Raw genomic sequence first — 27331 nt, forward strand, 5'->3', positions numbered from 1 at the left:
AAAACTCACTGTCCACCCTAACCACACTGCAGATGATGTGAAATATGGTATATTCCGCTACAAGAGCAAAATAAAAAGTATTATTTAAAGTAATGTTGAACCCATGATGGATTTTAAACAGCTCTTCAGTGTAATGCTTGCTCTCACTCTTACACACTACTCAGACGCAATCCCATAACCCGCTTGCACACATTATTTATGGGTCTCTTAACGAGACACTGCCATCTAGTGGATGCAAATTAACACAGCTATGTGCTTTAACCATCTGGCTAAATCTGTACCCCAAACATGCAATTATCTGTAACATCCCTCACTCAAACAGTGAATTTCAAATAATATAATAATAATAATAATATATATTATTATTAATTTCAAACACAGATTCAACCACAAAGACCAGGGAGGTTTTCCAATACCTAGCGAAGAAGGGCACCTATTGGTCGATGCGTAACAAAAAGAAAAAAATCACACATTGAATATCCGTTTGAGCATGATGGTGTATCAATACCCCCAGTCACTACAAATATACAGCCGTCCTTCCTAACTCAGTTGCCACAGAGGAAGGAAACTGCACAGGGATTTCACCATGATGTCAATGGTGACTTTAAAACAGTTAGAGTTTAATGGCTGTGATAGTAGAACACTGAGGATGGATCAACAACATTCTAGTTAATCCACAATACTAACATAATTGACAGTGTGAAAAGAAGGAAGCCTGTATAGAATACAAATATTACAAAACATGCATCCTGTTTACAACAAGGCACTAAAGTAATACTGCTGAAAATGTGTACCGAATACAAAGTTTTATGTTTGAAGCAAATACAATACAACACATTACTGAGTACCACTCTTCACATGTTCAAGCATAGTGGTGGCTGCATCATGTTATGGGTATGCTTTTAATCATTAACGCTAGGGAGTTTTTCAGGATAAAAAAGAATTGAGCTAAGCACAGGCAAAATCCTAGAGGAAACCTGACTCGGTCTGCTTTCCACCAGACACTGGGAGATTAATTCACCTTTCAGCAGGACAATAACACATGGCAAAATCTTACCAAGAATTCCTGAATGGCCAAGTTACAGTTTTAACTTAAATCTGCTTGAGAATCTATGGCAAAACCTGAAATGGTTGTCTAGCAATGATTAACAACCAATTTGAGAGAGTTGAGAGAGCTCGAATAATTTTGAAAAGAATAATGGACATATGTTGCATAATCCACATGTGGAAAGCTCTTAGAGATTTACTCAAAGTATTCGGTTTCAAAGGTGATTCTCACGTGTTGACTTTGGGGGTTGAATACTTTTCTAATCAAGATATGTTAGTGTTTTTATATATTTATTTATTTAACGTTAGAATTGTTCTTCCATTTTGACTGAGTATTTTGTGTAGATAATTGACAACAAATTACAAATAAATATATTTTAATCCCACTTTGTAACACAACAAAATGTGAAAAGGTCAAGGGGTATGAATACCTTCTAAAAGCACTGCATACCCGTTGATCCTTGAAGAATAAAGCTTACAAATGCCTCATGAGCTTAGTTCAACTTTCATACCCCATCACAACCCAAAATGAAGTATTCATGTAAGCTTGTTTTACTCCAATGTTTATAAACAAAGTAATTGTAAACACTATATAGCCTCAAAACATGGCAAAAACTATAAAATAGCTATGTCTATGAAAATGCATCATATAGGGATGATTTCTGTGTTTTGAAAGTAACATATTTGGGAAAACTTAATTGATGACAAGTAAAATATTTTGGGACTGTGTCAACAATGGACTAATGAAATAAATACCAAAATATAGTTTTGGTGTGGAATTGTCTTTTAAGTCTACCTGTGTAGACCTTTGTTTGTTATGTCTGAAACTTTTGTTGACTCAATGCAAACTTTACTGACTTTACTGAGGCTTGGGCTCTGGTTTTTGTCTACTTTCGATTGGATTTTGATGATGAGGTATTCATGTATGAACCAAGGGATGTTAATAACTCCAAGCATGAAGGAAAAAGGAAACCGCACACTGCTCTTGATAGTTAGTATCACTGATCTTTAATAAGCTTGCGTATAACTCCAAGCATAAAGCACGTTTTAATTCATTACAGGCCACAGCTTTGCCATGAATACTAACTGATATCCATCATCGTATAAGACTGACATGATTTACGCAAAATTCAAAGTCAAGCGCATCTCTCAAGTTAGGATTTTACCTGAGAGTATACCCCCAGGATTTACCTGAGAGTATACCCCCAGGATTTACCTGAGAGTATACCCCCAGGATTTACCTGAGAGTATACCCCCAGGATTTACCTGAGAGTATACCCCCAGGATTTACCTGAGAGTATACCCCCAGGATTTACCTGAGAGTATACCCCCAGGATTTACCTGAGAGTATACCCCCAGGATTTACCTGAGAGTATACCCCCAGGATTTACCTGAGAGTATACCCCCAGGATTTACCTGAGAGTATACCCCCAGGATTTACCTGAGAGTATACCCCCAGGATTTACCTGAGAGTATACCCCCAGGATTTACCTGAGAGTATACCCCGAGGATTTACCTGAGAGTATACCCCCAGGATTTACCTGAGAGTATACCCCCAGGATTTACCTGAGAGTATACCCCCAGGATTTACCTGAGAGTATACCCCCAGGATTTACCTGAGAGTATACCCCCAGGATTTACCTGAGAGTATACCCCCAGGATTTACCTGAGAGTATACCCCCAGGATTCACTTGTCACTTTGTTTCAATGCTACTCAAGTTTGATCCCCTAACAGAGACACATTTTAATGTTTGATTTGAACCAAATTGTTAATTTTGAAGTCAAGGTACAGTATATTGTTAGTAAAGTCCAGACATAGTTTTCCCCACCACACTCTGACAAAGTCCTCCTTCCTTGGAACAATAAAACAAATCAATTTCTTTATTTTCTTCATTTTCATAAGAAATGTCTTTCTTGTACAACTTTTCTTTTATTTAAGCTGTATAAAATGCCTCCAGTCAGATGGGCCGAGGACATGACCGGCCCTAGTGAAACAGCTTCAGTATTATTATTATATCTACAACTATGTTATCAAGAGGGAATTGTATTTATTTCAACCAAGGACATGGTTTAATTCTTGGATCGGGTCTGGAGCGTTCCCCTGCGCAAGGAATTCCCAGCCTCTGTGGAAAGGCAGGGAGTTTCTCTTCCCCCATTTCCTCCCTTCAGTTATTGTGCACCACCGATTCTGATTTGGGATCCATCCAAGCAAAATGCAGTGATGTAACAGAAAATAGAGGCAACATATAATTAGCAAAGTCAGGCTCAATGACATTGAAACAATGGAGTTAAGTGGATCAGATAAGCTCAACCAACCAAGCAACGGCCAGATCTAGACATCTCTATAGCAAGGGATGAAAGGATATTTATCGTGTAGGCTCTACGATAATAACACTTTGATTTCATAATTGCAAACTTCACGTAATAATATGCTGTACGCTTTATTAACTAAATTAAATATCCTAAAAGCAAATATCTCTTAATAGCCTTTTGGAAATAGCCTATCCCACATGTTTCCAATTAAACACATACCATTGTGTAGTAATCTGCTGTTTTAAAGCTCATTTTTCGGATATGAGCACCAATTGTTTTGTGCAGGATGATCCAGAAATTAGAACACAGTCTGAACATAATATGGTAAAACCAGTTTCTGAGTGACTTAATTATTTATAGCATCTAAATAGGTCACCAGTAGTAATCATGAGGAGAAAGCCGAGGGAGGAGAGGAGAGAGGAGGAAGAGAGAGGGAATGCCTGCATGGTACTAATCAATGAGGCAGTGGGAGAGTTCCTGAATAATCCTGTCATAGATCAGCCCAGCGGTCTACCCGCTCGCTCACACCACGCTCTCGCACTTACATATACATGTATAGTGCCTTCGGAAAGTACAGTTGAAGTCAGAAGTTTACATACACTTAGGTTGGAGTCATTAAAACTTGTTTTCGGTTGAAAAACGGTTGAAAAAACTCCACAAATTTCTTGTTAACAAACTAATAGTTTTGGCAAGTCGGTTAGGACATCTACTTTGAGCATGACACAAGTCATTTTTCCAATAATTGTTTACAGACAAATTATTACATTTATAATTCACTGTATCACAATTACAGGGGGTCAGTATTTTACATACACTAAGTTGACTGTGACTTTAAACAGCTTGGAAAATTCATGGCTTTTGAATCTTCTGATAGTAAGGCTAATTGACATAATTTGAGTCAATTGGAGGTGTACCTGTGGATGTATTTCAAGAACTACCTTCAAACTCAGTGCCTCTTTGCTTGACATCATGGGAAAATCAAAAGATATCAGTCAAGACTTCAGAAAAACATTTGTAGACCTCCACAAGTCTGGTTCATCCTTGGGAGCAATTTCCAAACGCCTGAAGATACAATGTTCAGCTGTACAAACAATAGTACACAAGTATAAACACCATGGGACCAAGCAGCCATCATACCACTTAGGAAGGAGACGCATTCTGTCTCCTAGAGATGAACATACTTTGGTGCGAAAAGTGCAAATCAATCCTAGAATAACAGCAAATGACCTTGTGAAGATGCTGAAGGAAACAGGTACAAAAGTATCTATATCCACATTAAAACAAGTCCTATATCGACAAAACCTGAAGGCCGCTCAACAAGGAAGAAGCCACTGCTCCAAAACCACCATAAAAAAGCCAGACTACGGGCTGCAACTGCACATGGGGACATGGAGAAATGTCCTCTAGTGTGATGAAACAAAAATAGAACTGTTTGGCCATAATGACCATCGTTATGTTTAGAGGAAAAGGGGGAGGCTTGCAAGCCGAAGAACACCATCCCAACCGTGAAGAACTGGGGTGGCAGCATCATGTTGTGGGGGTGCTTTGCTGCAGGAGGGACTGGTGCACTTCACAAAATAGATGGCATCATGAGGGAGGAACATTATGTGGAGATATTGAAGCAACATCTCAAGACATCAGTCAGGAAGTTAAAGCTTGGTCGCAAATGGGTCTTCCAAATGGACAATGACCCCAATTATACTTCCAAAGTTGTGGCAAAATGGTTTAAGGACAAAGCCCTGACCTCAATCCTATTAAACATTTGTGAGCAGAACTGATAAAGCTTGTGTGAGCAAGGAGGCCTAAACACCTGACCAACTTATTGTGAGAATCTTGTGGAAGGCTACCTGAAACGTTTGACCCAATTTAAAAGGCAATGCTACCAAATAGTAATTGAGTGTATGTAAACTTCTGACCCACTGTGAATGTGATGAAAGAAAAAAAAGCTGAACTAAATCAGTCTCTCAACTATTATTCTTACATTTCACAATCGTAAAATACAGTGGTGATCCTAACTAATTTTTACTAGGATTAAATGTCAGGAATTGTGAAACACCTTTGCCAAATACATTTAAAATCAGTTTATGTAAACTTCCGACTTCAACTGTATTTAGACCCCTTGACTTTTTCCACATTTTGTTACATTACAGGCTTATTCTAAAATCAATTAAATAAATAAAAAAATCCTCAGCAATCTACACACAATACCCCATAATGACAAATACTAAACAGTTTTTTTTAGACTCAAAATCGAGCTCAGGTGCATCCTGTTTCCATTGATCATCCTTGAGATGTTTCTACAAACATGTATTGGTTGATTGGAATTTACCCTGTGGTAAATTTAATTGATTTGACATGATTTGGAAAGGCAGAACCTGAGCAATCGGGGGAGAAGGGCCTTGGTCAGAGAAGGTGTCCAAGAACCCGATGGTCACTCTGACAGAGCTCTCGAGTTCCTCTGGAGATGGGAGAGTCTTTTAGAAGGACAACTGTCTCTGCAGCACTCCACCAATAGGGCCTTTATGGTAGAGTGTTCAGATGGAAGACACTCCTCAGTAAAAGGCATATGACAGCCCACTTGGAGTTTGCCAAAAATGCACCTAAATACTCTCACACCATGAGAAACAAGATTCTCTGGTCTGATGAAACCAAGATTGAACTCTTTGGCCTGAATGCCAAGCACCATGTCTGGAGGAAACTTGGTACCATCCCTAAGGTGAAGCATGGTGGTGGCAGCATCTTGCTGTGGTGATGTTTTTCAGTGGCAGGGACTGGGAGACTAGTCAAGATTGAGGTAAAGATGAACGGAGCAGTACATAGAGATCCTTGATGAAAAACTGTTGCAGATCGCTCAGGACATCAGTCTGGGGGCGAAGGTTCACTTTTCAACAGGACACAGCACACAACCAAGACAAAGCTGGAGATGCTTCGGGACACGTCTCTGAATGTCCTTGAATTGCCCAGCCAGAGCCGGACATGACGCAGATCAAACATGTCTGGAGATACCTGAAAATAGCTGTTCCACAACGCTCTCCATCCAGCCTGGCAGAGCTTGAGAGGATGTGCAGAGAGGAATGCCAAGCTTGTAGCCTCGTACCCAAGAAGACTTGGGTCTGCAATCGCCAAAGGTGTTTCAACAAAGTACTGATTAAAGGGTCTGAATACTTATGTAAACGTTATATTTCAGGCTCACAGACAATGAGGAGGAAATGCTTTTGACGTAACTCTAATAGAGAAAAGAGAAAAACAACCATTTATTTCACTACTCTGAATTTGTTTTGTGTTTTTGAGTGGTGCAGAACCCTCTATCACTAACCCTTGCCTCTCTGTTACAATGCGTGCACCGACAGTGCCCTGGAGTCAGACGACTTGATAACTGCATTGGCCCAGGCTGGCAGCCAGTGGATAATGCAAGGCCCAGTTTCATGGTCTGATGGAAAATCACTTTTTTCACCGGGATTCTGTAAGATGTTGCTCAATCATTTATAGCCGGGAGTGCACTGGCTGGATGCTCGTTTCTGTACTAGTTTCAGTTGAGCGAGCACTAAGGCAGACAAAACAGCATTGTTTTATGAGAGTATTTATCATCTATTCTATTTCTTTATTTCTAATTGTGGTCAGTAGTAGTAAGTTGACTTTGTCTTCTGGTTGTTTTATTTGAACAGCTTCTCTATTGTGATATACAGTACACTACGTGACCAAAAGGGCTGTTATGGTGATCGTATTACCGCCACGCTGGCATTCACGAGTCATGACCGCAGTCCAATTTCCACATTACCATTTAGTCATGGTAACTAGGCTCCCCCCAGTTTTATCATTAGAATATGATACGACATCAGGCAACGGTGTGCTTTAGGACCATACGGACGCCTCCGAGCTGTCTAGTAGGCTGTTTGGAGTGTTTATTAGACTGGATTAAAAAATATATATATTTCCTCCCCCACTTCTAAAACCACAGTTGCGCCCCTGGATCACATGTATTTTTTCCCTGCAGCTGTTCCGAGACAGGTGCATGATAATAGGTCATTCTAAATCAAAACTAATTTCACACATATATTATTTAGTATATGTAAAGCAGATTATATCAGGAATAGTCTGATGGGTGACAATATTAGTCTATCACTTGTTAATGATATATTATCACTGTGAATGATGCCCAGCTTTTGTGCAGTTAGGCAAGACTTTTTCAAACTATAGTTCCACACCTCATGTAGCCTAGCCCATAGGCCTATGTGTTTTGATAAGGTTTGTATCACATCTAAAGTGGCCAAATAACTTCTTAAAATGAAGCACTTTAATCCTCTTTACAACCAGTGTAGAGCCTAACTGGTTTGGGGAAGATCATTTTCACCATAAAAATGCACTTTTATAATGAAGTATTTCATGAATAATTGCATTTGTGATCACTTTTGAGAATGAATTGCATTTTGTGCACGTTGCTGCGCTTAAAATGTGAAGAAATAGCTTAATTGTTTATCAACATTTTAAGCTAAACGTTTTGTTGCATCAGCGTCATTGATTTTGAGTGGTTGTATTAATTTGGGATCTATTGCATCCCACAGCTGACCCAGACTATGTTTGGAATATTTCTTTCTCACACAGAAGGACAAGTTGACCAGTAGAATAGGTCAACTTTTGTAATATGGGAGATAGTAAATTGACATAGGCTAGTGCTTTTGCTGTTCGTTAGGCCTACTCATCTTGTTGGTTGATGATAAGGAAATGATGACGGTTCTTATAAACATCTTCAATATGTGCCTCGGAGTTCGATAAGAGGACACATAGTTGTCTCCCCGAAGTGTCTGTCTTCACTTGTAGCCTACTTTGGAGCTGAGATAGATGTCTGTGAAAAGAACCCAAACATGCAACGGGCATTGACTAGTAAGAATTGAGATATCTAAGAGAGCCATGTGAGTGAGAGGTGCTTCGGAAAACACAGCTAGGAGTAGGGAATTATAATTATTATATTCAGCCCAAGGGCACAATGGCCAATGGCCGCAAAATGCAAGGATTTATTTAGGGGGCATTACGGCCACACTATGAGGATGCCGCAGGGAAATTTCAAGGCATTGTCAAGTGCTTGTCAAATTGTGAATGAGAGACTGATGATGTGTGTACAGCCTGTGCAAGAAACATAGCAGAGCTCATGTTTTTCATGCTACTTTTTTCAAATCATCATTACAGTTGTATCATGCAGCCTTAAAATGTATAAAACATCTAAACACAGCCCACTGTTTATCATAACTCTAGTTGCATAAATAACTCTAAAATAAGCATATAGGAGGAACTGTTTCTTTGTTAACCACTCAACACAGAGTAGGCGCATGTGCACATACTCCAACCGAAATCGTTTAGAGAAAACATCCTCTCTATTTTATTCAGCCATGTTCAACTGTATTCTTCATGCTATAAAATAATGGCATGGAATTCTAAGCAAATCTTGTCTGCTAAATTAACTGGTATAGCCCACTGCATAGGCAGATCAAGGCCTAATATAAGGACAACTCAGAGTATGCTATTCCGTTCTTCTCAAATAGACAATATTTTCTTCATATTATGTTTCTTTAGACCTGTCTAAAATAAAAAATGAATTTATTGTGAGTGTAGGCTATATTACAATGACTTATTTGACTTTTCAAAATGTAAACGTTACGAAGGTCTGGGTCAGTTGCTTGTAGGCTATGCGTGGAAGCAAGTTTATGTTCATGAATGGTCAGTTACCGTGAGATCGGTAGTTATTTGCTGTAAGAGCCGCGGCTGAGCCGTTTCCGCTTCTCAATAACAGCACTTACAGCTAACCGGGGCCGCTCCAGCAGGGAACTGACTTGTTGGAAAGGTGGCATCCTGTGACGGTGCCACGTTGAAAGTCACTGAGGTCTTCAGTAAGGCCGTTCCACTGCCAATATTTGTCTATGGGGAATGCATGACTGCGTGCTCAATTTTCTACACCTGTCAGCAACGGGTGTGGCTGAAATATCCAAATCCACTAATTCCAAGGGGCGTCCAAATACGTTTGTATTTATAGTGTACACTCCCCTACATATTTATTTGGACAGTAAAGCTACTTTTTTTTTATTTGTCTCTATACTCCAGTATTTTGGATTTCAGATCAAATGTTTTATAATTATGAGGCGATAGTACCGAATGTAACTTTTTATTCGAGGATATTTTCATAGAAAGGAATGTACTTTATGTATCTAGTCTGCCAATTTGAATGTCTCATAAGAGACATTCCATTATAGTGTATTAAAATGAGTCAAAAGTGTAGTATTTGGTCCCTATATTCCTAGTACTCAATGGCTACATCAAGCTTGTGACTCTACAAACTTGTGTTTGTGGACACAATGTGTTTCTGAATACTTCTACATTAATGTGAATGTTACCATGATGACAGATAATCATAAATTAATCATGACTAACGATGAGTGAGAAAGTTACAGATTCACAAAGATCACATCCCCAAGACAAGCTAACCTTTCACCATTACTGATAACAGGGGAGGTTAGCATTTTTTTGGGGGGGTATGATATTTATTATCCATAATCATGGTAGCATCCACATTTATGTAGAAGTGTTCATAAATATATTCTATTCTTATTTACAATAAAAGTGACTCCAAAATGACACTGTTACATGACTTACCATTAGTTTCTATTGGGTACAACATCATCTGAAACACAACCAAAGTAAACTGCAAATGCATCCAACAAGTTTGTAGTCACACGCTTGATGTAGCAATTTTGTGCTAAGAATACGGAACCAAATAGTAAACGTTTGACTAAATGTAATACTTTATAAGTGAATTTGGCCAAATACTTATGACACCTTCAAATGGGGGTATGAGATACATACAGTAAAGAACTTTCATTTCTAAACGGTAAAACAGATATGTATGAAAATACCCTCAAATAAAAGGTGACATTCTGTACCGTCGCCTCATAAAAAATGTGACTTAAACCCCAAATATTAGAGTATAGAACCAATTTAAATGTTTTACCTTCACTGTCCAAATAAATACGTAGGGGAGTGTATTTGTATCGATCCAAGTGGTAGACATGTTCGGTTTACACTACAGTATTTACAATGGTAATGATCCAGTCAACACATGATTGTCTGCCTACAAGTGTTAATGTTGAATTAATAATCCTTCGAGACGTGTACACATGAATTACATTACTAACTTGCAGTTTCCTCCTTTGACCTTCATCAAATGCCCTGTCTCTCGCCCTTCCTCAGATGGGTACACCACTGATGACATAGAGTTCTACTGGCGAGGAGGTGACAACGCTGTGACGGGGGTGGAGAGAATAGAACTCCCCCAGTTCTCCATTGTGGACCACAAACTCATCTCCAAGAATGTTGTCTTCTCTACAGGTGATGTCTTATGCCCCAAATGCCCCTAAATGAAGCTTCTCTCATTAACTTATCACCATAGCTAGGTACAGATACAAAGGACTGCAGAGCAGACAAAAAAACTGCTTCTCTCACAAGGTTATCTCTGGCCTGTTTCTGAGTAAAAGCTCTTAGCATTTCCAGAAAATGCCATGTTACATCAGTCTAGCTGGTTTCCCGTAATGCCACAGGTCGGTCCAGAGTCCCCCGCTGTGCAGTGCAAGGAACACGGGGAAGTGTGTAGGGCAATGAGTCAGCTGGTAAAGTGCATCCCTTTATAGGTCAGTTAGAGGTTCAGATCTTCCCTGATTGCACATAGCTTTGACATTGGATCTTCTCTGACAGGCTGGCACATGCATTCTATTTCCAGGACATTTGGCACATAGGGGGAGGTGGGAGGAGAGTGAGGCTTCTATGAAGGGGGAGGAGTGATGGTGGGTCCAGTGAGTGAGGTGGATGGGAGACTCCGTGGTGGTGCCGGAACGGATGTGGGACATTCCCGCTTCAGCTAAACTGGCACAAGTCCCACAGGCAGAATGGGGGCCACTCCTGCCCTCAGAAACGGAGCGTGCTCATGTGTTATTTAAAGAAGAACCGGTTTGATGGAATGATTTATTCATAATCGTACATTTTCATATTTATGAATTTGCCGTGCAAGCAGGCAGGAGCACAATGTTATTGTATATAGAGGGTCGGGGGAAACTGCTTTATTGAATTGGAGCAATACAATGACACAGAGTGAGTCAAACAATTACAGAGCTGGTAAACCCGATGTTGGTAAACCCGATGTTTTCTGATGCATAGAGAACTACTATCAGTAGTTATAGCTCACCTGTTTCTTTATTTGCCGTTACTGAACTGCTTCGGCATTGAGGACGGGGGATTCCCATTTTCTACAGCAGCATGCTGTGATCAGTAAGGACTGACCATCAGGACACATGGAGAAGTACACATCAGCAGAAATGGTTGGCACTTATCTAATGATGTGATAAGGACAGAAAAATGCCCTTGTTGCTCTATTGATTGTAACACCTCCCCTCTGTAACCGTAACAACCCCACTATTTCATTGGTCCTCGAGGAGACCCTTCCTGCGTCTCTATGTGCCGTGCGCTGCACACTAAACTCGCGAACGCAAACTGTGAACTACTCACTGGAGATGTGTGCCGGAGGCGTTTTTATGCCCACTCTGTAATACATTTATCTTTCTTCTCCTGCTCTTACTGCGCCTGCTGTGTAGCTTCTCCTCAGCTCCTTATACCGTGGGTCCTTCTTGATATGGAGCTCTAATGGTCCCTCGCCTGCCATTTTAATAGAATAATACAACATAATCAAAATACAACCCAATCCCCAAGGACACAAAAATATGAGCATGTTCAAGTAATGCTAGAGAACCATAGAACAGCCTACTGGGTTTATTTCAAATAAAGCTTAGATAAGCCAAAATAGAGGGCTCTCCTAGGCGGGCAAAGAACCCCTCTCTACATGCATATAGATATAGGCATAACTGATAATGCAGGAGAACGCTGATGCCACACAGTTAAAGCCAGAACCAGGATTTTAATCCTGCTGAGTATTTCCCCAACAGAGCTATTGGAGAGGACAACAGGGAGTGGGATCATTCTATCAGCCTTTGTCAGGCATAGGTTGTTAGCTGTGTACTGTAGAGAGCCTCAGGAGTGAAGCATAAAGCAAAGTAAAGTCAGTAGAAGCAGATCTGGATGAGAGGACAGAGGGAAATATCAGTGTCTTACACAACAAGGGTCAAACAAGCCCAGGAGACCCACCACCTGTATGTGTGTTAGTCTTGTGTCATCTTACGTTGACAATGTCTATTTGTTTATCTCTCTCCATATATAGGATCCTACCCCCGACTCTCCCTCAGCTTCAAGCTAAAAAGGAACATCGGCTATTTCATCCTGCAGACCTACATGCCCTCTATCCTGATCACAATCCTCTCCTGGGTCTCCTTCTGGATCAACTATGACGCCTCTGCTGCCAGAGTGGCTTTAGGTAAGGACTTGTGTGTCATGGAGTTTGTCATGTGACCAATGACTAAGCTCACAACAACCTTAGCCAAAGCAAAAGTCTAGGACATGGTTAAGCTAGCGGGAATCCATAGTGTAAGGGCTGGATTCAATCCGTAATCGTGGATGTATCGCTGAAGATCTGTGGAAAATGTTTACGGGAATTTCGGATTGAGCGGACATATGCAGCATTTGTCATGAATTCAGTCTCCGTGACCACGGGAACATTGCCTTTAATTGTCAATCGCGCCATAATAGAGGATCTTCAAAGCTATGGATAGAAAACAGCCTTAACACAACATCATACAGTACACATACTAACAGGATGGTATGCTGTTTCTTTTAGCTAAGTTTTCAATCTCTAATAGTCACACCTTGCATTGCCAAAACATATTTTTGTGAGTTCACATGAAAGATTAATACAAACTTAATACGATGCACTGGAGGTCTGCCCCAGTGATGTACTGGGCCGTCCACACCAACTTCTGTTTTTTTTTACCTTTATTTTAGTAGGCAAGTAAGTTAAGAAGAAATTCTTATTTTCAATGATAACCCACTGTTCCTAGGCTAACTGCCTGTTCAGGGGCAGAACGACAGATTTGTACTTTGTCAGCTCGGGCATTCGATCTTGCAACCTTTTGGTTACTCGCCAACGCTCTAATCACTAGGCTACCTGCCGCCCCACTCTGTAGTGCCTTGCAGTCGATTGGTGGTGAATTTGTCATGATGCAACCAGTCAAGATGCGCTCGATTGTGCAGTTTTAGAACGTTTTTTTACGATCCAAGATCCCATGCTAAATCTCTTCAGCCTCCGAATGGATGAAGAGTCGCTGTCAAGCACACTTAATTAAGAAGTGTGCGAGACTGTTTGGACCATCTTAAGTCCTTAGTGATGTGGACGCCAAGAAACTTCAATCTCTCGCCCCGCTCCACTACAGCCCTGTCAATGTGGATAAGGGCGTGCCCTCCCCCCTTTCTCCTGTAGTTCACAATCAGCTCCTTGGTCTAACTGACGTTGAGGGAAAGGTTGTTGTCCTGACGCCACGCTGCCATGTTTCTGATCTCCTCCCTGTATGCTGTCTCATATCGCAGTCGGTGATCAGGCCTACCACCGTCATGTCGCCCTCAATCTTGATGATGGTGTTGGAGTCGTGCGATGCAACACGAGGTCATGGGTGAACCGAGAGTACATGAGGGGACTAAGAACCACCGCTGAGGGGCCGAGGGAGAGGGAAGTTTACAGTCTCAGGGTTCCGAGCTTGGTGATGAGCTTGGATGGGACTATGGTGTTTAATTCTGACCTGTATATGAACAGCATTCTCACATAGTTGTTTACCCTTTTGTCCAGGTGGCAGGGGGAAGTATAAAGTGCAATTGAGATTGCATCATCTGTGGGTCTGTTGGGGCGGTATGGAGTGGGTCCAGCATGTTTGGGATGATGCTGTTGATGTGTGTCATGACCAGCCTTTCAAAGCACTTCATAATTAAAGATGTGAGTACTACATGGCGATTACCGCAGAGTTCTTGGGAACAAGGACAATGGTGGTCAGCTTGAAACATGTTGTGGTTACAGACCGGGACAAAAAGGGATTGAAAATGTCAGTGAAGACACTTGCCAACTGGTCTGCGCATGCTCTTAGAATTCGTCCTAGTATTTTGTCTGGCCCAGTGGCCTTGCGAGTGTTAACCTGTTTAAAAGTTTTACTCACTTCGACCCTGGAGAGCAAGATCATACAGTCATCCGGAACAACAGGGGCAGGACTCTGTTTTCCTCAATGCGAGCATAAAAGGCATTTAGCTCGTTTGGGAGTTCTGGGTCACTGGGCATCTCACGGCTGGGGTTCACTTTGTAATCTGTTATCATCTGCAAGCCCTGCCACACTCGGTGAGAGTTGGAGCTGGTGTAATAGGATTTCACTTTCCTCCTGTACTGTCATTTTGCATGTTTGATGTCTCGCTGGAGGTCATAGCATGCTTTCTTGTATGCATCCATGTCCGTGTCCCATTCCTTGTAAGCAGTAGCTCCAGCCTTTTAGCCCAGAATGGATATTTTCTGTAATCCATGGCTTTTGATTTGGATACATTCGTACATGTATAGTCACTGTGGGGGAACGTCGTCTTTGTAGTTATTGATGAAGCCTGTGATTGATGTGGTAAACTCCTCAGTGCTTTCAGATGAATCCCAGAACGTATCCCAGTCTGTACTAGCAAAACAGTCTTGTAGCCTCGCATCTGCCTCATTAGATCTCTTCTGTATTCAGTGCATCACTGGTACTTCCTGTTTGAGCTTTTGATTGTAAACAGGAAGCAGTAGGATAGAGTCATGGTCTGATTTGGCAAAGGGAGGGTGAGGGAGGGCGAGGGAGGGCGTTGTATGAATTTTAGTGAAATGCTGCCTTGGTGTGTGTACTTTCTTGTTTGTTCATGAGTCATAGTTTGAGTGCCAAAGTGGTGTTGTCATGTGGAGGGATGTAGACAGCCATGATAATAATGGATGAGAACTCTCTTGGTACCATGAGGTATTCTATGTCAGATGAGCAAAAGCTTGAGATATCCACACTGGAAGCAGGCCACCAGTTCTTGTTAGGAAAAGAAAGACCCCTCCCCTTTTGGACTTGCCCGAGGCTGCTGTTGACCGATCGTGCTGCAGCATGGAGAAACCACTGTTCCATGTTCATAGATTGGGCTATCTAAGTTTCTGTGAGGCATATACTATTGCAGCTTTTTAAGTCTCGAAGACTCTCGAATTAAGCTCCTTTTCTTGTGTGACTGGACATTTGGACAATGAAACGGAGGGGATTTCTGGTTGATTTTCTCTAACTAGCATGTCAGCCCATCTACCGCGTCTATGTCTGCTGCATTTTGGTACCCTATGAAATGAAGAAATAATGACCTGTATTGAACAAAAAGAACAGCCGAATCAGAGTCGAAGTCAAGGTTAGTAACTTTTGAAAAGTGCTTGGCGGTCACATTTGATAATAGTATGAATTCTTGGTACAAAAAAAGTAAAGACAAACATGAAAAAAGTCACTAAATAGTACATTTGGTTTGGAGTAAAAGCATGATGGAGCAGCCTTACAGAACACAACAACCGAGATGCTTCCTAAAGTAGAGTGATGGATGACTGAAGTGATTTCTTTCCACTCTGATTTGAGTGCCTCTGCATTTTTTTGTTCCCTGTATTTTGGAAGTCATAATTTCTCGCTGTCCACCTTCATTGCATAAGTCTGGCCCATGAGGTCTGTGGTGCAGCCTGCCTGCATAGGATATAGAAAGCTCCATTCTCCCTCACCCATCCACATCGCTGGCGCCCTCGATAAGAGCAGCACTCTCCTTGATTGTAGACTGACCTGCGTTTATTTATCGGAGAGGGGAGGCATGTATGGGATTTAATGAAAACCAGATGTAAGGCTTGATAATGGAGGCAGCTGGACAGGGGGTTGGTCAACCCAAATCAGACCTCTGTTCAGGAACCGTTTGACTCTGTCCTGCTTTCAGTCATTTATAGGCACTAACAACAGAGGTATGGCTTTGTGCATTGCAATTGTGTATGGATGCAATGCCCTTCTTCTATCAACTTGTCACTGACCAGAATCAGAGCTGGAAAATGAAGTCAATTACCAATTGCAGAGTCGATACGAAAAAAAAGGCAGATTAATCTGTCATAAAAGAGTTGAAACAAGAACATATTGAATGACATCAGTTAGCTTCACCATATAAGTAGAAAAACACCAAGACCCCTTTTTTAACAGTGAGCTGACCTCCCCGTTGACTGTCATCATTAAACAGAAATGGTTGTGAAAGGATGTGAAAGTCTATAGGAGATTCCTTGTCAGTCACAGCAGTCTGCTTGCTAGCACATTCAAACGAGAAGCAGAACAAACCTGATGTATCTGATCTGTGGTCAAGGCTTGAGTAGCTCTCTCTGTGGGAGTCCTCTGCTAATGAGGCGGACCGTTGGTCTCCAGTGATGATCTGCGATGATTGGGTGGTTTCTTTTCCCAGGAATCACCACTGTGCTGACCATGACCACCATCAACACTCACCTGCGGGAGACCCTTCCTAAAATCCCTTATGTCAAGGCCATTGACATGTACCTGATGGGCTGCTTCGTCTTCGTTTTTCTCGCCCTGCTGGAATACGCCTTGGTCAACTACATCTTCTTCGGCAGGGGACCCCAGCGCCAGAAGAGGGCGGCTGAGAAAGCAGCTGTCGCCAACAACGAGAAAATGAGAATGGATCCAAACAAGGTACAGTACACACCATGTACTGTACATGGTTTTCACCTTGATAGGATACCCATTATTTGAAAGAGTAGCCCACTGGATAGATGATACAAGTTACTGTATGTAATCACAGCCTTGAAAATAACCAAATTAATTAGGTAGTGAATCATGTTCGTGCACATTTAGATACATTCTTACTTTTCATACAATGCATACTTGATGAAAATGATTGCTTAGTCTTTTCTTTATTGTGAATCGCTGTACAAGTTGTTCCTGTCCATTCTTATTCTCATAATTTCACTGTGAACACACTCACTCACACACACACACACACACACTCACTCACTCACTCACTCACTCACTCACTCACTCACTCACTCACTCACTCACTCACTCACTCACTCACTCACACACACTCACACACACACACACACACACACACACACACACACCTGTGAGCTGGCAGTTTCAGATGAAAGCAGTGGCATGACTTGATTCTTGGGCTTACTGTATATGAAGCTGATGTTTTCTCTTTCTTCACCTTATGAAAGTGAATTGAATTATTGAAAGAACTGACTGTGAAGCTAAAATGTAGTGAAGACCAGTAAGGAAATCACGATGAAGAATGTCACCACTTCAAATAGGGGGGTTGGATTAATGCTACTCTGCTTTACCGTCAAGGAGAACCAGCCTTAATAAGCCTACGCCAGTCTTGCGTGAATTCCAAATAAGGCAATTTGCCACACAGGCAGAGAATTTCTCCGTTTCATTTGCCTAAATGAAATGGAATGAAAGGCCAGGAAACATTTAAAGCCCGTAAGAGAGCCTGTGGATCTTGTGACAAGTATTCTTCCTGTTACATTGACCTGTTTTAAGCCTTGTTTACACCTGGTGCTCTTGCCGCGATCATGTGCTCGTCGGAACTAAGAAGCTTGGAAATGTCCGACTTGCTAATAGGCTGGAGTTATGCACGTGATGCTTCAACCAATTAGTAAATTGGAAATTTCAGAGTTTCCTAGTTCCAACTATCACGTGAACACGTCATAACATGTGACCGGATTTCCCGGTGCCTCACTGTATGCTGATTATTTGATCGATATTCCTTCAAAATAACATACATTATTTTAAAGCTATTGATCCCATAAGTCAGTGGTGCTACCTGTCAATTATTTTAGAGACCGGTATAATGATTTAAAAGGTTTGACCACCCAGATCTGTTTAGATTTGATTATTGTCCAGATACAATGGATCCTTGACTACATCAGGGGGTGGTCAGGAAGATCTGATCACAATGCATATTTTAATCATCTACACCTGTCAAAAAATGTGGACAAATCAGAATGTTGACAAGATCAAGACAAAGGGCGCATTTTACTCAGTACCTTGTTGAAGCAGCTTTAGTGGCGACTACAGCCTCGTGGCTCCTTGGGTATGACGCTACAAGCTTGGCACACCTGCAAGTTCAAACCCCCGAGCTGACAAGGTACAAATCTGTCGTTCTGCCCCTGAACAGGCAGTTAACCCACTGTTCCTAGGCCGTCATTGAAAATAAGAATTTGTTCTTAACTGACTTGCCTAGTTAAATAAAGGTAAAATTGGGGGAGTTTCTTCCATTCTTCTTCTATTTTCAGGTATCTCCAGAGATGTTTGACCGCGTTCAAGTCCAGGCTCTGGCTGGGCCACTTAAGGACTGAGTGCTCTGGAGCAGGGTTTCATCAAGGATCTCTCTGTGCTTTGCTCCTTTAATCTTTGCCTCGATTCTGACTAGTCTTCCAGTCCCTGCCACAGACAAACATCCCCACTGCATGATGCTGCCACCACCGTGCTTCATCGTAAGATGGTGCCAGGTTTCCTCCAGACATGATGCTTGGTATTCAGACCAAAGAATGTCTTGTGCCTTTTACTGAGGAGTGGCTTCTGTCTGGTCACTCTGCCATAAAGGCCTGATTGATGGAGGGGTTGTCCTTCTGGAAGGTTCTCCTATCTTCACAGAGGAACTCTAGAGCTCTGTCAGTGACCATCGGGTTCTTAGTCATCTCCCTGATCAAGACCTTTCTCCCCGACTGCTCAGTTTGGCCGGGCGGCCGGCTCTAGGAAGAGTCTTGGTGGTTCCAAACTTCTTCAATTTAAGAATGATGGAGGCCACAGTGTTCTTGGGGACCTTCTATGCTGCAGACATTTTATGGTACCCTTCCCCAGATCTGTGCTTCGACACAATCTTGTCTCGGATCTCTATGGACAATTCCTTCGACCTCATGACTTGGTTTTTGCTCTGACATGCACTGTCAACTGTGGGACCTTATACAGACAGGTGTGTGCCATTCCAAATCATGTCCAATCAATGGAGTTTACCACAGGTGGACAAAGTCCAAAGTTGTAGAAACATCTCCAGGATGATCAATGGAAACAGCATGCACCTGAGCTCAATTTTGAGGCTCACAACAGAGGGTCTAAATACTTATGTAAATAACATATTTGTTTTTTATTTTGAATACATTTGCTAAACTTTCTAGAAACCTGTTTTTCGCTTTTTCGTCGTGGGATACTGAGTGTAGATTGCTGAGGATTATTCATTTATTCAATCCATTTTAGAATAAGGCTAACAAAATGAGGCAAGAATACTGAATACTTTCCAAAAGGCACTGTATAACAGAGAAAACATGCTTTGGATAGAAATTCGGATGTTGTGGACTGCATTTAAATAAAGGGATGTATAGTAGTTTCCTGTAGTATTACATTTTGAGTAAAAGTGTTCTTTTTTGGGGGGGAGTTTTCAGTGAAATTTGATAATTGCAGGTACTGCCACTCTGAACATGGTTACCTTTACCTGAATTGTCTATTTTGTGTTGCTTCTCCTAGCAGTTGACCCAAGTGACCATAATGTTTTTTTGTATGCTTTCAGTGGTTGGTGGGAAATGTAGTTCAGAGAGACGATACTCTGTATGCGAGAATGAAACAGAGGGATATTGACGCTCATGACTCAATGTGGGAACCAATCTTTGTGGATGACGCAGCGATGGGACTAGGCGATCAAAAGAATAAGGTACTGGATTAACAACTGAGTGACAACATATAGTAAAAAGAACCCAACTAGAACCACTTTGGTATTTCCTTTACACCACTTATTACATTTTACCTATAGTTTCCACCACCATCATTGTCCTCCCCTGAACTCCACTTTTAGATGCTGGTTTGCACATTCTAAACACATTTTAATTTGATGTACGTATCTGCAGTACTCTATAGTAACATCTAGCAAATAAACACCGCGATTGATAGCTTCCCATTTTAGTAGATGGTGAATACATGGGAAATGAAAGGGGGATACCTAGTCAGTTGTCCAACTGAACACATTGAACCCAACCCCTCTGATAAGCCTCATTGTGCAATAATGTGTTTCATTCACCGTGCCCTCTCTGTCCTCGCCCCCTATACCATACGTTATTGTTCAACTTCTAGCTGCATGGCATGTGGGGTCGAGGTGGTCAGCCAGAGTCGGCTCCACCAGGAGAAGGGTGATAAACCCAGATTCCTCCATTCCTAGCATGTCCAGGCAAGGGGTGTTGAGTTGAAAGAGCAAAATACCAGGCACAATTACAAACATATTTTAAACCCAAGTTGGTGGGACGTTATGGATTGCATCAATTCCATCCCCTCACTGTCTGACAACTTGGTGCCAGGGAGGTTGAGCTATGGGATGATGAGGAGGATGGCAGGATTAATCTTGTGGATCTCCTCGACTTTGAATCTGAGATTGAGGGTGTAGATACTGCTCTTCCACCATCGAAAATCCCCATGCTTCCTGTCCCCAGGACGGAAGAACCTTGATCTCCCCCACCTGAAATTTGGGCTATTTGACATTTGCTAGCGATCCACAGCCAAACTCGGCATCGAGTGGCCGGCTCCCTTAGGGGCCAGGATTCCGTAAGGGACCTGTACAGACCCGGGCCATGTGGCAACCCGTTGGTCACTGCAACCCGCCCCACAGTGGGCAAAGGGCATCAAGCTGGGCAAAGGGCAACAAGCTGCGGCCGCAGGAAGGTTCCGCCGCCTGAACGGGGCAAGAAGGGCCAGAGAACTTAGGGTGCAGCCCTAGCGGCAGAGGAGTATTGTGTATGTGCCCTATTCAGCCTCTTTCGTGTTCAATGTGACCCACTCTCTCCTTTCGCGAGCGATGACAGACTGACCAGGTGAATCCAGGTGACAGCTATGATCACTTATTGATGTCACTTGTTAAATCCACTTCAATCAGTATAGATGAAGGTGAGGAGAGGTTAAATAAGGGTTTTTAATCCTTGAGACATGGATTGTATATGTGTGCCATTCTTAGGTGAATGGGTTAGAGTCTAACCGTTAGACAAAAGATGAAGTGCCTTTGAACGGGTATGGTAGTAGGTGCCAGGTGCACTGGTTTGAGTGTGTCAAGAACTGCAATGCTGCTTGGTTTTTCACGCTTAACAGTTTACTGTTTGTATCGAGAATGGTCCACCACCCAAAGGACATCCAGACAACATGACACAACTGTGGGAAGCATTGGAAAATCTAAAATCTATGAATAAAACATCTGAGAACAGTGATATTTTACACACACATGAAGGTACCCATAAGCAATCATTTCTGATGAAAAACAAAACTTGGTGGATATAGCGTTTTGTAACTTAACTCTTTGTATCATTTTCTCACCTTTTAGATGGACCCACATGAAAACATTCTACTGGGCACAATAGAAATTAAGAATGAGATGGGAGCGTCGGAGTTGACTCTTGGTCTCAGTGACCCCAGGAGCACAATGTTAACTTATGACAGCTCCACCCTGCAGTACCGCAAAGCAGGGCTGCAGGCCAGGCACAACTTTGGACGCAACACCCTGGAGCGGCATGTGACTCAGAAGAAGAGCCGGCTACGGAGGCGTGCTTCCCAGCTGAAGATTAACATTCCTGACTTAACTGATGTAAACTCTATCGACAAGTGGTCGAGAATGATCTTCCCCACTGTATTTTCCTTGTTCAACATTATCTATTGGCTCTACTACGTTAACTAAATGGACTTCAGCAAGGGCAGAACAAAACATACAACAAAAATGTTGCTTGTATTTCTCTGAATTGGTATTTTGGTGTTTGTTCCTGCAACACAAGACTGAATTACTGAAACAAAATCAGGACTGATTCCATTTGAGCTTGGAACACCTTAATTGCTGGCTAACACATGAAAACCTTAGAGGAGAGAAAGATTCAGAACATATATGGTGCCTGTACCAGAGTTTTTGTTTATGATTTAGATGATTTAGTGAATATAGTATTTTATCATTTTAAAGTGTTTGTTTGCATATATTTTTGTTTTATTTGTACAATCTATATTTCATTTGTTGCCAAAACATAGTTAGAAATATTAATGATATATTGATTTTAAAATGACTCACAGACCACAAAGACATTCCTTAATACAGCTACAAGCACATTCAGGTCAATCTTTTCTAAGGTGTATTCATTCAAAGAGACAGATGTGATGTTATTTATCCTACAATTGATTTTGTCTTTATATTGTGACGTTTCCATTTTCATAGTATTGCTATATGAAGTCATAGCATGAGGGTTTTATGATGAACCCACCTTTTCTACGTTGATATAGTTGACCAATCATAAGCTTTCCTTTAAGCATTATTTCAATTCTAAGCAAACATTTGATATTTCAAACAACAGAAACTAACATCATTCCAAACCTTGACCGAAGAAACTAGAAGTTCAAGCGTATAGACGATTCACATTGAATGCTATAGCACACCGTACAGAGAAATGTATCACTAAGTGTATCAAATGTATCACTTGATTGATAACATGTCAAGCCCCCTGTCAACTGAGAGGTTGAATATATTGCAAAAAAGGGGGACAGAAGAAGAGCGAGAGACTGAGAAAGAGAATGCTGTGCATTAGTCATCAATGCAGTTCACGAGTCAGTGATACAGGGATAGATGCTGTATGTGATCAAAAGGTATCTTGAAGATAGATACACAAATGTGTATCTTAATATTGTCCTTTGTCCATTTTAGTCCTTTGTTCACATATCCTTAAGATTACAGGATACAATGATGTATTTGTTCATGCTTGCTCTTCATATAGACATACCGAAACACACATTGGCTCTAGTTTGTTAAGAAACATCCGATAGCATCAGATATGTCATTCCTAGTCCTAATGACTGATGGATGACATTGAGCCAGCAGTTAAGGCGTCTATCATGGGCATTTTGTGATGCATCACAAGCCATTCTTTTCTATCACAATGATGTGTAAATATCTCCTGTAAATGATTGATTGTTTAAAAGGGAATGATATCTATCATAGTTCCAGAGAGGATCCATCCAGCATTTGTCCATGACATAATTCACTTCAGGAAGCTGGAAGGGTTTGCATGACGGTTTCGAGCAACTCCACATACTAAATATACATTGTCATGATTGCCATTACTAACATCCAGGTTTCGATATTAACCATACAAAAGAACATGTACGAAAGAGAGAAAAGCCTGCTCCTGCAAGCTGGTAAGACAAACCAGAATACATAAAAGCACAATACTGCTCCAAATCTCAATTTAAAAGGGGCTGTCCTCTTTTATTTAAAGATATGCTTCTTTTTTGGTTATCAGTGCATTCCATTATTCTACTTTTCTGACAAATCATTACCATAAGTATACTGTAACAATACTACTTTTCCTTCAATTTTTACCTTAATGGTGATACTCCATAAAGAATCACGCCTAGGTATAGCATTGCCAGTAGTAGAATCAGCATTCAACTTACAGTGTATTCAGACACCTTGACTTTTTCAACATTTTATTACGTTACAGCATCATTCTAAAATGTATTAAATCGTTTTCCCCAGCTCATCTACACATAATATCCCATAATGACATAGCAAAAACTGTTTTTTTAGAAAATGTTTCAAATTTATTACAAATAAAAAACTGAAATCACATTTACATAAATATTCCTTACCCTTTACTCGGTACTTTGTTGAAGCCTCGAGTCTTCTTGGGTATCACGTTACAAGCTTGGCACACCTGTATTCAGGGAGTTTCTCCCATTCTTCTCTGCAGATCTACTCATGCTCTGTCAGGTTGGATGGGGAGCGTCATTGCACAGCTATTTTCAGGTCTCTCCAGAGATGTTCGTTCAGGTTCTGGCTGGGCCACTCAAGGACATGCATAGACTTGTCTCGAAGCCACTCCTGCTTTGTCTTGGCTGTGTGCTCATGGTCGTTGTCCTGTTGGAAGGTGAACCTTCGCCCCGCTCTGGAGCAGGTTTTTATGTTCATCATTCCCTCAATCCTGACTAATCTCCCATTCCCTGCTGCTGAAACACATCCCCACAGCAAGATGCTGCCACCACCATGCTTCACCGTAGGGATGGTACAAGGTTTCTTCCAGATGCGACACTTTGCATTCAGGCCAAAGAGTTCAATCTTGGTTTCATCAGACCAGAGAATCTTGTTTCTCATGTTCAAAGTCCTTTAGGTGCCTTTTGGCAAACCCCAAGCGGGCTGTCATGTGCCTTTTACTGAGGAGTGGGTTCCTTCTGGCCACTCTACATAAAGACCTGATTGGTGGAGTGCTGCAGAGATGGTTGTCCTTCTGGAAGGTTCTCCCATCTCCACGGAGGAACTCTGGAGCTCTTTCAGAGTGACCATCGGGGTCTTTGTCACCTCCCTGACCAAGGCCCTTCTCCCCCGATTGCTCAGTTTGGCCGGGCGGCCAGCTCTAGGAAGAGTCTTGGTGGTTGCAAACTTCTTCCATTTAAGAATGATGTAGGCCACTGTTTTCTTTGATAGCCTTCCCCAGATCTGTGCCTCGACACGATCCTGTCTCGGAGCTCTACGGACCCCAATTCCGTCGACCTCATGGCTTGGGTTTTGCTCTGGCATGAGTTGTCAACTGTGGGACCTTTTATATAGACAGGTGTGTGCCTTTCCAAATAATTTCCAATCAATTGAATTTACCGCAGTTGGACTCCAATCAAGTTGTAGAAACATCTCAAGGATGATCAATGGAAACAGGATGCACCTGAGCTCGATTTTGAGCCTCATAGCAAAGGGTCTGTATACTTACGTAAATAATCTATTTCTATTTTTTTATTATTAATACATTTGCAAACATTTCTAGAAACCTGTTTTCGCTTTTGTCATTATGGGGTTTTGCTTGTAGATTGATGATACGTTTTTTTTTGTCAATTTGTTTTAGAATAAGGCTGAAACATAAGAAATTGTGGAAAAAGTCAAGGGGTCTGAATACTTTCCAAATGCACTGTAAATTAAGAAACCTCAAACATTTTTGACACCAAAACACACAATAGTGTAATCATACTACTTTCCTGTCTGTTTGTTTAACTTATTAGTGAAACCCAGTGAAGATCCGTACACGTTGGAATTCCCATATTTGACCACTGTCTTTATAAAACAACATTTTTCACAAACCGATACAAAAGCCATAGTGGCTGTATATTAGATGTTCCAAAATAACTTGGCACTCCCTCCAAATAGAGATAGTTTCAAGGATTAGACTAGACCATTCGCATTTCTCTCTTATGCTCCTTGGAATAGTAACGGAAACAAAAACAGGGACAAATAAATATTATAAATTATTTATCATAGTGATTTCTGATCTGATTTGATGAACCCTAGATGATCGGTAACAATAAAATATAGAAAACATGTCCATGAACATTTGTATTATCCTTAAATGCAGATGCAGTGACTTCACCTCAAGTTCAATTGTGTATGTTTTCAACATCATTGATATTCACAAAAGATGTCATATTGCTTTACATCTACATGCTTTACATTTACATGCTCTTTTCTCAATACTGTCAACTTGTGTCCAGTTCCTTGCTTTTGATTAGGTCCTCTAACACAGGGGTTCCCAAAATGGTGTCCGCAGCCAGATATGTTTCATTTTAGTTTTTTTTAATGAATATTGCTCACAACAGATTAAAAATATTTCGGTCAAGAGAGTCGTGGAATACATTTAGAGGTTGTAATACAGTACAATACTATGTCATTCTATTAATCTATAACATACAGTATGTTCTTAACCATGGGCAAAATGGGTCTGGGATGCTCACAGGGATAATGGTATCCACAATACTCCACCAATTATCCAATGTTCAACTCAATACTTGTTTTGAACATAAATGCAATTAATTTTTCTTTCTAATTATGTACAATTGTATAGATTGGCAGCTTAAAAACTGCAACATTTTCTCTTCGATGCCAAGTGGGCCTGTTTTTTCACCGGGCCTGAGACTTGGTTCGTCCAGCCATGCACTGCAGACATCATAGCAAAACGCCTTGTACAGTTTGCTACAGCAGCAACAGGAAATGCAAATTATTATGTGGATTGTAATTAATAAAAACATGTGTAGGGGTAGATTTTGTGAGGGCAAATCAAGTCTGACATTTCAAAGTGGAAATTACAAACTTTAGATGCCTTTTTAAAAGTACACTACACCTTTTTTACAAGTACACTACAAGTTTGCATTTCCTTCTTTGCAGGAAAATTCTCAGCAACAAAAGATTGATCAAATTAAGATCCTACATCTGTATGCTACGTTTATTGCACTCAAGATTCTTTTTATTTTATTTTTTTTACCTTTATTTAACTTGGCACATTCTTACTTGCAATGACAGCCTACCCTGGCCAAACCCAGACAATGCTGGGCCAATTGTGCACCGCCCTATGGGACTCCCAATCACAGCCAGATGTGATACAGCCTGGATTTGAACCAGAGACTGTAGTGATGTCTCTTGCACTGAGATGCAGTGCCTTAGACCACTGTGCCACTCAGGAAGTTTGAGTGGATTATGAGGGGATCCCTGATTAATTTCCTATCATGAAAGGGGTCCCGAGCCCATAAAGTTTAACCCCTGCTCTTATACTTACTTTCCCACAATCCAAAAAAAGGTTGCAACCACACTCTTGTTGTGACATGGTGAACATAATGTAAATGTTTAAGGATGAATAAGTAGTGGGATCGTTTGGAAAATGTTATAATAGTGTTTTTGCACATGGGAGAAAGAAAGCATATCTGTTCTTAGTGTTGACATTATATTATTGTTTGAAGTGGGGATAGAAGTATACTTACTATGAATATGATGATTGTAAAGTTGATAATAAGTGATACCAGATAAACATGAGAATAAGGCAGGAATTCAGTTAAACCTGTACTGCAGGAAAAAAAATTGTGGTGCATTTCTGCAACACAAGACCTGTGATTTTAAATGGGTTTCCTGGAGTGAAGGTTTGACTGAATACTCCCCTAACTATGTAGATTAGGTTAAA

The 27331-nt window shown here is 41.1% G+C and overlaps 1 protein-coding gene across 1 annotated transcript in view; it reads left to right on the top strand.

Moving 5' to 3' along the window:
- The window catches only part of LOC118391647 (gamma-aminobutyric acid receptor subunit beta-2), an 81811-nt gene extending 58677 nt beyond the window's left edge, over positions 1 to 23134 (top strand). The window contains exons 6-10 of the mRNA XM_035783162.1: positions 10597 to 10734; positions 12611 to 12763; positions 16783 to 17027; positions 19906 to 20046; positions 21694 to 23134. Of these exons, the coding sequence (XP_035639055.1) occupies positions 10597 to 10734; positions 12611 to 12763; positions 16783 to 17027; positions 19906 to 20046; positions 21694 to 22044 (1028 nt within the window). The 3' untranslated portion in view covers positions 22045 to 23134. The remainder of the gene's footprint in view (positions 1 to 10596; positions 10735 to 12610; positions 12764 to 16782; positions 17028 to 19905; positions 20047 to 21693) is intronic.
- Positions 23135 to 27331: the final 4197 nt, after the last annotated feature.

The sequence above is a fragment of the Oncorhynchus keta genome, chromosome 12 (assembly GCF_023373465.1).
Source record: "Oncorhynchus keta strain PuntledgeMale-10-30-2019 chromosome 12, Oket_V2, whole genome shotgun sequence".
NCBI lineage: Eukaryota > Metazoa > Chordata > Actinopteri > Salmoniformes > Salmonidae > Oncorhynchus > Oncorhynchus keta.